Source organism: Pocillopora damicornis, chromosome 3, assembly GCF_964200805.1.
Source record: "Pocillopora damicornis chromosome 3, jaPocDami1.2, whole genome shotgun sequence".
In the NCBI taxonomy this organism is placed as follows: Eukaryota; Metazoa; Cnidaria; class Anthozoa; order Scleractinia; family Pocilloporidae; genus Pocillopora; species Pocillopora damicornis.
The window spans coordinates 18,376,250-18,387,970 of record NC_142672.1 but is presented as its reverse complement, the minus strand read 5'-3'; the positions used below and the strand labels follow the sequence as shown (position 1 = coordinate 18,387,970).

At 36.4% G+C, this 11,721-nt stretch overlaps 1 protein-coding gene across 5 annotated transcripts; it reads left to right on the top strand.

The window, feature by feature from the left end:
* Positions 1-1,217: 1,217 nt before the first annotated feature.
* On the top strand, positions 1,218-11,229 carry LOC113666943 (adenosine receptor A2a). 5 transcript variants are annotated; one of them, XM_089202223.1, is made up of 3 exons: positions 1,218-1,630; positions 7,946-8,088; positions 9,441-11,229. In XM_089202223.1, the coding sequence occupies exon 3, from the start codon at positions 9,496-9,498 to the stop codon at positions 10,351-10,353; it is 858 nt and encodes a 285-aa protein (XP_089058349.1). In that variant the 5' UTR covers positions 1,218-1,630; positions 7,946-8,088; positions 9,441-9,495; the 3' UTR covers positions 10,354-11,229. The 5 variants fall into 5 exon arrangements, with proteins under 5 accessions (XP_089058349.1, XP_089058348.1, XP_089058351.1 ...); XM_089202222.1 differs by having other exon boundaries at positions 1,218-1,639; XM_089202225.1 differs by lacking the exon at positions 1,218-1,630 and adding an exon at positions 2,955-3,199 and having other exon boundaries at positions 7,946-8,083.
* Positions 11,230-11,721: the final 492 nt, after the last annotated feature.

The following is an 11,721-nucleotide window of genomic DNA, read 5'->3' as shown; positions in this document are numbered from 1 at the left end:
AGCCGGAAAACGAGGTATATTTATGAAAAATGACAACGAAAGTTGGGATGTACTCGGCGATTCACGAAAGCGTTACCGTGGCCCGTGGGCAGAGATAGGAAAATACTGACCGGGTAAAGAACCAATCAGATTGCAGGATTCGTTACCGTGCCCTCTAAAAAACAATAAAAAATGTTATTACGCCGAGGATCATCAAACCTTCAAAAAATTTTCTTTAGACATTTGATGGTTGTTTTGGGCAGAACCTGCCGCAATTGCTGATTAAAAACTGTGTAAATAGAATTACGTGTGTGTTTTTGTATTGTCATTATTTCAATGTTACCTACAATATTAAGGTGATCGAAACAAAAGTTTGTGGTCTTTTCCTGTTAATAATTGAATAAGCTGAAGAATACGCCATAAATAATTGTATTAAAAGATCTCACGAGAGAACGGCCGATGATGTTTTTATGGAACAAAATTGCTCCTTTTAGTAAAGCTTGTTATTTAGAATATTATCCTTTAAAAACTAAAATTTTTTTTGCTTAGCAAAAGACCGTAGGATTTTGTTTCTCCAAGTTGACAATATTGGGCGCGAAGCGGTAAATGATGGAGAAGATAAATGATTTTAATACTTAGAAGGTAAGTCTTCTATTTCAGTCTAAACTCCTTAAAAAGTGAGCCACTACAGGATTAAAATCTTTTTCTTATGCTTAAATAAGCAATGACGTTGACGTATGCTTCGCATTAACGTAGCTAAGAAGATTAGATCTCTCCAACTGTAAATCAAAAGTTATATTGCGCAGATTACATCGACAAACACCAAACCTTGCCGATCTGAAAATACTTCTCGATCAATTTTTTTCTTGTGGCAACTTTTCAATCGTGAATATGTGGAAAGCGCTTCTGCTTGCTTGGAACAGTTCGCTGGAGAAAAGGATTGATTCTACTATCTGACGTCACAAATTTTCATTGTTTTATTTAACAAATAGAGAAGCCTTGACTGTGCTCTGTTCTGTTGTAAAGCACTTAGGAAGCGGCTAGAGCACGAAAGAAGTGTAGGGGGAAACACGAGACGTAGTCGAGTGTTTCTCCCTACTTCTTGAGTAGAAGTATTTATAATGAAGAATCCGTTAAATTCCCCAAGAATTACTTTCAATTTTCAAAACAAATCTTATTTCCAAAGCGAATAACAGTGTCGTCAGCATACTCTATACTCTCATAAAGCACGCTACAATAAGCCAATCAGAATCCCTGTTAGAATGGTTCAAATAATCTGATTGGCTGTACAAGACTAAAGCTGTCAAAAATGTCAAACCATCAAAGTTCAAAAACCATCAAAGTTCATATTCTGCAATAGTTTACAAACTAAAATAGTTCGGTATGTCAAATTTAACACTTTTGCCTGAAGTTTTTTAGTTTCTAATACAGGATCTGAAAGTGAAATGTTCAGTGAAATTCGGCGCAATCGTAGCTCACAAAAATATGCAAGTTATTTCACATGACAAGTAGAAAACAAACTGTTCAAGGCGAGTGTATTATGAATGAACAACAGCCGAATTCACTAAGACAAAAAGATCGCTCGGAATGACAGCGCCGTAAAACTCGGTTGCAGTGACTGATCTGGCCTTCCACTCAACGCATCGGAAAGGTAATCAGGGTAAGCTCTTATTTTTTCACTCGAAGGGTAGTCGATTTAGTTCCTGAGGCTTGCTCCACTGCGATGACCGAAGATCGCCATGATTAGCTAGCCGCGATAGACCTTAAGTCGCTCTGACACCATCATGATTAGTATGAATTTTAACAGTTATGCCAGGTTATATTTTTCATAATTCCTGTTTTTTTCTATTTGAAATCGAAACTTTATATACTATACAAGTGTTAGCTGTGTTTGATTTTTATTACCGTACGTAAACTCGCAATCTAACTGAGCGTGAAAACCGTTAAAAAAACTCGGACTGTCTATCTTGTTTTATCTTTGAGGATTTTTGTCTCTGCTCACGTTACAATAACGTAAATTACTGCGCCTGGCATTTTTGCAAACCTTTGCTCGCTTGTTCCGAAATTTCACTTTTATTAACGAAAGAAAAGCTAGAAAGAAGTCGCGGAAAAGGTCGGACATAGTACGATTTGGCAGATGGCGTGACAGCTTTAGCTCAGTTCTATGCTCTTTCAACCAATTACAGTACGTGTTATATCCGAGCTTTATTATAAATATCGTTCTTGTGTATCAAGCACTAAAAAAGGTGTACAAATTATTCAATAGACCGCACTTTCTATCGTTTTACTGGCGTAATAGCTTACTTGAGATGCTGGGAAAACACAAGAAAAGTTTGTAAATCACGAGCTGGAGGCGAGTGACTTACAATATTTTCGAGAATAACATGAACTATCCTGCTCGAAATCTATTGAACTTGCCAAAGGAAATTAAGTCGCCTTCAAGACGCTGTATGCTGGGCGTGTTAGCCTTGAGTTATGACCAATTTTATAGCTCTATGGAATAATTTTTCGATTTTTCCAAGCCCTGATTGCTTAAAAAGCAGTAAAAGTTGTTGACACACGACTTCTATATATATTAAAAAAACCTCCAAATCACTTAAAAAAAACATTTTTTACTAGACACTATAGTATATAAAACAGCATTTAAAAAGCAAGAATCATAACTTTTAGTTGCATTTTGCTGGATCCAATCTGTTAATGATATTTAAATAATCTAAAGAGGCGATTTAGAGAAACTTCCGGTGAAATAATTTCTTAGTTTACTCCCATAACCATTAATCTTAACACAATGAACGTTAACATTGTACAATTCAAACCGTGATCAATTTTTATTTCTTTTTCCTTGCATGTTTTTTTATATATCAAATTGGCCGGAAAACAGCTGAAGTTAAAAGATAATTAATTTTACTCACATCACGTTGTTTGCAATATTATGCATTAATTTAAACGTAAATGTATTAGATGCATGTCACTTTCTAAAGAGAGATCAACTATCAATGCATTTAGAATAAAGGAACTTCTAAAGTCGTCAATGGCGTTTTAGGCGGCAGGCATGAAACTGCGAGTTTTTAGCGTATTGAATTTCTCATCTCAGTTTGAACTAAAACAACTTTTCTGCCAAGAGCGATCGACCAAAAGAAAATCACTTGAATGCCATCTGGAATTCATAGCCGAGAGAACAACACGAAATATGGTGAAATTGACGATGCTGATGTTTAAGGTAAGCCGTTGATAGAGTAAAAGTTTATACTATAATTACTAAAGTAGGGGAGTTCAAAAGACGATTAAACTGAAAGGTGGATAGCGTGATGGACCAACAGCAAAATAATTTGAACACGTAAAGTTTTGAATCGACAAGGAATTTAAGGTTATCGTCTTCTGTACCATCTAATGACAAGTCCAAACGTATTCCTGTGGCTCCAGGTGGCTTGAAGGGCAAAAGGAAACTCTAAGCTTTTTAAAACTAGCCAAAATCATGGAATATAAATGGAGTAGGCTATACGACGACAGGACGACTCTTTAATCAATAAGCAGCTTTTAAGTACTCTTCACAGTTTTGAGACCAAACGACTCGGGGAATTCAGCTTTTGGATGCCTATGTTTTTCATGAAAGTGACAGTCATACACTCTTTCTTAATCCTAACCATATATTTTCACTAAATTAGAACTGACTAAAACACAAGCCGCTATAACTGCACCACTTTGTTCTATTCCGAAGAAACTTGTCGAGCATGAGAGGTTGGCTTAATTATAACTAGATAGTAACAGTTACAGTTGATGTTTTGATGTTTTCTTATATAAATTATACCGTCAAGAATAATTGAAAATTAGTTGAATGCCATGCGGTATTCAAACTTCTTTAAACAATCGAGCGAAAAACGTGAAATCCGACAGAAACCTGACGTCCAGCTTGTGCTGAATGAGACACATAGGCGTCCGTGTATGACGAGTCCGAAACAAGTGCAAAAAAAATTAATATAGTGATAGTCAAAGCAAGAATTTATGTTTTGGATCTTTTTCAATTATGGCAATCGAAGTGTCAAAAAGAGTTACTGAAATAGAGACCTTAAACGATGCTTGACCAATATATTCTCATCCGTTCCACTTGATGCACATTCATTCAAACATACTAAATATTCGTCGCATATATTTAAAGAAATATGTTTTTCTTAGTCAGACCATAAATATGGATGACTTAATAAAGACCTAGGGTCGCCTTTCCTTGACACAATCTTATAGGTTGCGGTGGCTTGTATAGCAAACAGACATGTTTAAATGCTCAGACTGAATTGTCAGCATAAAGGTATTTGCATTACATGTTTCGCAGGTGGACGATTCTTCGAAACTTTTTATAATGATTTTTTGGAGATCTGGTACGAAACCTCTCAAGAAAGTCAGTTTCTATGGATGTACCGGCGTTTTCTTTCGTCGAATCTGATATTCTGCTTTTGCTAAATTTCCTCCGGTTTGCAAGCTTATGGAAAGAACAGAGGTTGAAACAATTTCGAACAATCTGTATATTTGACATATGTCAATCGTCGGCGTGCTCCCCCCCATTGAGGTCCTTCATTATCATTTTTATGGAACGTGATCTTTCGGATTCCCAAAATTCCCCTCACAAAGGGAGAAGAAAAACGTTTGGTCTTCTTCATAAAATGATAAATGTACTTTTTTCGTCAAAATGTAATTCTAAAACTAATTTGTCACCCTAGAAAACAGGTTATTTCGATATGTTGTCACCGCAAAGTTGGCTAAACACTCAGAGTATATTTAGCTGTCGAGAAAAAAAATCGCCCACCAAAAGAGTCATAAGAATGTTAATTTCGATTTAAAAGAATTGACGTTTATGATTGTTTTACTTTCCTTCATCTAAACCATGTTTTAAACGAAACTTGATCCCCATAAATTGAATTTCGTCCGGTAACCACCAGGCGGAAAAACAAAGAACTTAATTTACCAGCAAGAAATGCCTAATATGCATCAGACATCAAGGTTTAGTAAAAAGGTGGATAAATTCAAGGAAATAACAATCTAAAATATATTATCTTATAAACAGTAGGTCTACTGGCAATAAGGACTCATTCTTTTGAAATAATAATCGCGAATGAACATGAGCGGAGACAAATGAACAAAAAACAATTGTTTTGAAGGTACGTGCGATGTCTGTTCTCGGAAATGAGATATGATCAATTTGTAAAACGAACAATCTCTAAGAAGAAGAATATTTCAGGGATTTAAACTCACTGTCGTCAATATATATATGCAGTTGAGCCAGAAAAAAACCGGTTTTAGCCTAATATAATAACTTATTTCCAATTTGATCTGACATATGAAATACCCGTTTCTCAATCGCTGAAAAAAAAATTGATTAATAAGAAACAGAGGCATCAGATAAGAACCCATATGAAACAGATCGTGAAAGAAAGACCTCAGATTATAAAGTGTGGTGAACCAAAAACAAATAACCGGTAGATCTGTGTAAATGAAGCTTTTGAGTTTTCATAAGGAAACCCTCAAGCTAATGCTATTCGGAGAAATTATTATTTTCCGGTTCCTTACGGAACGATGAGACGTCCCTGTCATCAGTGAAAAAGGCCAAATTATATTTCTGCTGGAGGAACGACTTCTGTGCTTCACCTCAAGTGGGTTTTATCGTCAAACGACTCGCTGCGGCGAATTCCAAATTCCTTCATTTTCCTTTAATGCACTCCGCACCAGTTCGTTAAAGCGCATTCTTTTTTTTTTTATTTCTTTTATTCCAGTTTCGTAAATATCCTTTTCGGGCCTTATGTTAATTTCTCTGCACTATATATTTAGTCTTTCACGCCTTTTAAGTAGTTCTTTGTTTTTGGTTGTGAGTAATATCGTTCCGATCAATGGGTTTGGAATATTTCGGTTCCCCGACCCAACTCTCAGTATTTGGAATTTGCTTCTTCCCCTTCCTCTGCTCTTCACTTTTTTTCGGCACGAATTGATCAATTGCTGAAAACAAGGGTGTTCGTTCGAAGAGGGCCGTCGCCTCTTCAAAAGCGGTTGTCCGAGATTGTCAACGAATTGGTAAAACGCCCGGGAAGCGAGTTAGTAAAATCTATATACGATTTTTATTGAAAAGCAAGAATGGAAATTTATGACCTTTTTATTCCAATCTTAATTAAATCTGCTATAAAAGAAGGTGAGTGTTATCAATCATCTAAAACAAAGGCGAATTGACAAAGAAAAGAATTTCACAGCAAGAAATGGCAGATTCAATTCTAGAGATGGTACACCGGGTTCGGGCGAACTGAGGTGAGTAAAGCTTGTTTCTTACGGAAGAAGCTCGAGAGAAAAGAAAAGGGGAAAAAGGGAAAAAGAGCAAATGCATTTAGATCGAAAAAATAAACGATGTCACAGATTTGAAAAACGGTTCACCAGAGTCGTCAACTGATCAATGTTACATTATGAATAAGCTTGTGAGTACCTCCAGTAAAATCAACAAAATGGAAGACATAAAGGTGGTTACCTCAATGGATGTAAGTCTGAGAAGTTATGTCATATCCCCCTTGAATAACAATTTATGTTATAAATGAAGAGGACTTGGCAAAAATTTTTGCTATATGTGTAGGTTTCAACATTGAGATATTTTTAACACTTCTCTAAATTTCCGACAGTTTACATTAATTTTTTAAAGCTTTTGAATTGGATCTTCATCAACCTGTTTTGTTCTGTAGACGTAAAATTAATTCAAATTACCGCGGTGGCTTGAAGAAACTTTTGGTTTGGCTTTATAGAAAAGTAAAGATGCATTCGTAATTTAAAACGAAAAACTTCAGCTTTCTTAAACGTTAAAAATATTAAGAGTAATAAGCATACATTGGATAGCAATATGTAGTTCATGTCATGTGAAACACATTAAGACTTGAGGCTTCACAATAGCGGTGCAGGTATCTTTCGGTAAAAAAATTGTCCCGTGTTGTTTTCAAGGAATCGCCACAAACTAAGTATCTATAGAGACGATATTGTTCACCGGAATTTAAAGTAAAAGAAATCTGCTTATTCTTAGTGTTACTTTAAAAGAAGAAACGAGTCGTGGGAAGTACACAACCAGCTGTCATTCCATGTAATTAACTGGGTTCGAAATTCAATTTCTGTATTTAAACTGCACAGTGTTGGTCAGCATTCAGTAAGCGCTCAAAGCGAGTCAAAAATACTACGTATTGTTATTGGGTTTCTTTCTGTAGACCTGTTTAGTTCCACAACCTCGTAATTAGCCAGCCCTTTTCCATTTACGCACACTACGAGGAATTTTCTAGTATAGGACTGAAATCTGTAAAATGTGATTCAAAGACATTCTGTTTAGTTTCGCTAGAATTCGCAAATTCTTCATTATTTTTTGAGGGGAGCTTTTTGAAGCATAATTGGGGGATTTTTTATCTTACAAATCTGTCACACAATGGAATACTTATGAAACACCTCCTGTCGTGAAAACGAGAAAAAAAAGCCTGATTTCGAAGGAAAACAATAGCATTACAGTAGCACTCTATATCGTTAGCGTCTTTGATGGGTAATCTAAAGAAAACCAAACAGAGAACTAATCTGCAATTCAAAGAGGGGAACTGTGGAAAATTTCTTTGAATTCTGACGAATTTCGTTCGAAAAGTATGAGTGTAGAATCCTGTTTATATAGAGCGAGCGTTACCTATTTTTTAAGTAGAAGAGTGCATTAATAGTGACCTGTGGTTCCAACCAAAGTTTCATTTTTTCAACTTTAAATGAACCAAGACAAAGGTCGCTTGATATCGACACTTAACTTCTATTCATTCTCAGGTGGATCATCCACGTAAATCAAATATGTTTTGATTAAGCCCTCCGGAATTCCTGGGGTGATCGATCGAAATTAAAATTTAGCACGCGCTTAAAAACCGTCCACAGATATCAGCGGGTCCATGAATTTACTCAAGTTTTAAAATCCTTTTTTTTTTCCCCACAGCTGAATGAAGAGTAAAATTGCACGGAGATTTGTACTGCTCTGTCGAAAAGATAATTGTTTGAGAAGCCAATGGTGAAGACAGCCATCTGAAACGAAACCAACCGATGAAATCACAACTCTTACCATCAGCGCAGATAAGTAAGGTGAGCTTATTTTTATAAGTTTTCAGTCTGTTATCGTTGTTTTGGGACCGAAAATTGGCACCATAATAGTTTTTAATTCGATCCTTTACGGATGCGTTGTTACTACGTTGTCTCGATATTTTACACATTTTCAAAAAATTCGATTATTTTTACCCTTTAGGAAGAAAATCATTTGCATATAAAAAATTAGCATTTGTTTTTCTCGAGAAATCGTTTGGTACATTGCACATACATAAACGGTTTATTGAAATAGCTCTAAAATAAAATTCAAATGTTAAACATCATGTGAAATCTTTGCACGTGGACCTGATCCTGTTACCCTTAAGCTAACCTTAGGTAATTGAAAGAAATATATATATTCCTTTCGGCCCCCCACGGGGCTAGGAAATTCATCAAAAAACGGAGTTTATACACAAAGGGTTGGCAATATTTATTCGACCCTTTCATAACGTTCTTAGCGAATATGTTTCCGTCAAAACATATTTTTTTTCCATATTTATTATGTGTCTGCACCTGAAAATTAACACAATAAAGTTCATCGAAAAATACGACTCTTATTGGAGATTGGAAGTTCATTCTAAGGTGCCTATTAGTAAGCTAACGATGAGGTGTGATAATCAGGTCAATTCTTAATGGTCTATTAATTATGTCCTGCGTCTTTTCACGACGAGAAAAGAAAAACTCGGCGTCTTCAAGCGGAATCAAACCCCTTCCTCTTAGCCTGAGTTACAGAGAGCTTTATACTGCGAGAGGCCTCTGCGTAAAATGTTTAACGAGATGTTTTAATTTTATAACTTTTTTTTGTTTCTGTTCAACACACACAAAAAATGCATTTTTCCATTAAGGTGTAAGTGGCGCGAAGCAGCAGATTGCACATGCGATCTCTTCATAACTATTTCATTCATCATGATTAAATTATTTTTCCTTTCGCGATACAAGTAAACGTTTATGAGGTGTTGGGCACTCTCCATTAGGGAAGGGTAAACGTTTTTACGATTTTTTTCGATGACTAAAACTGTTTGATCGAAAAATCTGTCTCCAACGAAATAACCGTGCGCAACCTACGTAACCCCCGGCGTGAATTTTTGTCACACGGACGCATGACGATCATGGCCATTAAAACCAGATTGTCTACGACCCTTGACATACAAATAATTGTACAAATGTTGTACATATCCCGAATTTAAGATCTGTCACGCGAGAACTGGTGGTAGGGAGTCAACATTAATACTACCGAGTTAATAAGGAGAATAGACTATAAGTATGCAGCGAAATTGTTGGCGCATCGGTTTGCGGTTTTTCATGTCTTTGTTTGATTCCTCAAAATAAGTGCATGTGTTTCATATTTTTAGCCCGTGAAGATTAGAAAGTAGGAGATCGATAAATTCACTTCAACCGTGCTAAGAAATGTCTGCTGTGATCAAGAGCCCAATCTGGCTACCAATCTTTACTACGGAATTTCTTGTGATAGTGATAATCAACGTGCTCACCCTGATGGCCTTTGCTAGAAACCACCGTCTACGCAATCGCAGCACATATCTAGTGATGAACCTGACCGTGGCCGATCTATTGGTGGGTTGTCTTACTGGCCCTGCGTTCTTGCTCAACACGACTGAAGAAAGTGTTAGATGGCGAAATTACATCACATTTGCTGCCTTAGTCACATTTCCGTTTGCTGCCCAATCTAATCTTTCGCTCATTTGCCTGGAGCGCCTGCACGCAACAGTTTTTCCTTTCAGGCATTGCTTACTTGGAAGATGGTTTTATTGTAGAATCATAACAGGCAGCTGGATTATTTCCTCAGTGATGGGCTTTGTGGTAGCCCATTTGTTATCAGAAGGCTCTTATGCCGCAGAGTTCTCCTACTTATCGGCTTCATTCACGCTGTTCAATACCCTTGTCCTTACAGTATCATACAGCATTGTTACGATCAGTGTCCAAAAGAGCCCTCAATCCCAGCATCGTGGAACATCAGCCAAAGAAAAAAAACTAACTGTGACATTGTTCATTGTCATTGGAGTTTCTGTTCTCGCCATGATGCCTGTTACCCTTTACAAGTTTCTGCCAATCAACATACAAACAAAGCTAGCTTCAGATCGTTACAAACACGTTGGCTATGCAATAGATGTGATATATTTCACCAGTTCCATAGTAAATCCTATTGTATACGCTATAAGACTGAGGGAATTCAGAAACACAATACGAAAAATTTTAGGAAAGCAAGGAGAAGCTGGTGTGGACTTTACATCGCGCAGTGCGCAATAAAGTGACTTTTAGTGGAAACACACTCGTGAACATAAAGGAACAACAATTCAAGGGCTAACTACAATGGAAAATTTCTGGAACAACGACAATGTAAGTTCGAAATGGAAAATGAACAGCTGTTCCGTCCTGGCTGTGTTCGCTCTTATACGGCGTGTCAGCCTGAAATAGAGTAGCCTGTATACATATTATCCCATGAATGAAAAATGACTCTGTTTAGATAGGATTCTTTGCATATCTCAAATATATATATAAGTATTCTCGTGCATGGTGGGTCTCGCAAAGCCACTTTACTCTAAAACATTTTGGGTTTATCAACTGAGTTGATAATGTAAATTGGCCAATGTAACTTACATTATAAATTCAGGGGATAAACCAAATTATCTAATAATACTTCCACCCCCCTCCCCTCCCCCCTCACAAGCAGCACCAGAGTTTTTTTAGACACTCACCCGCTATTAGGTCGTTTTTATGGCATACAAACTGCAATAAGTAGAATACGTTGAATCCGAAAAATATGCTGTCGTTAAGAAGAATGATTTGCTTGTAAATGTTCGTTCAGTCAGTAAACTGCAGTGTAGGCAAATGCTTAACACAATGACTCTCTTTTATTTTGCTTGTCTTTGCATACGATAAATGGAATTTGCGAGGAACGGCAAAAAACGTTCGCATGTACCACTAAACTTTGCAAAAGAAGTCTTGAACCATGTACATATTTGAATTTGCTCGTCTGTACTAAATTTATGGCAAGACCGAACGTATACAGTCGTTACTGAGAATCACAAATTGAATCAAACATAACAATGAACGAAAAAAAAAGTTATAAACTGTCATGACTCAACAAAATACAGCTGTAACAAGAATATCACTTCTCAGAAATACCAAGTATTTGTGTTGTTATTTTAGGTTTTTTTTATCGAACCTTTAAAGTACATTTTCTGTTATGGGTGTCTATGGGACGCTAAAAACATCATTTCTTACCTTTTGCGTCTTGATATCGCCGTTCTGTATATGTTTTTTCATCCTTTAATGACTATTGACTTACGGGAGATAAATTTGTTCCGCCACATCACCACCTGTCATGAAAGGAAAATTTATCGAAGGTGATGAATTTTAATTTCGAAGGATTGTTTATTAAATGAATTGTCACGAGAAAACGTGCATCAAATTATCAAAAGTCAGTGCCTTTTCCTTCTGAAAGAGAGCTGGCAATCGAAAGTCCTCGGCGAGTGTACCATACTTCGTCAATGACAATAAATTGAAAAAAAGGAAAGTAACGGAAAGTAAAAGACTTTTTTATAAGTAAAACTATTATTTAACATTTAAGACATTTAAGTAATCAAGTTGTCATGTGGCCTTAAAAATGAACGA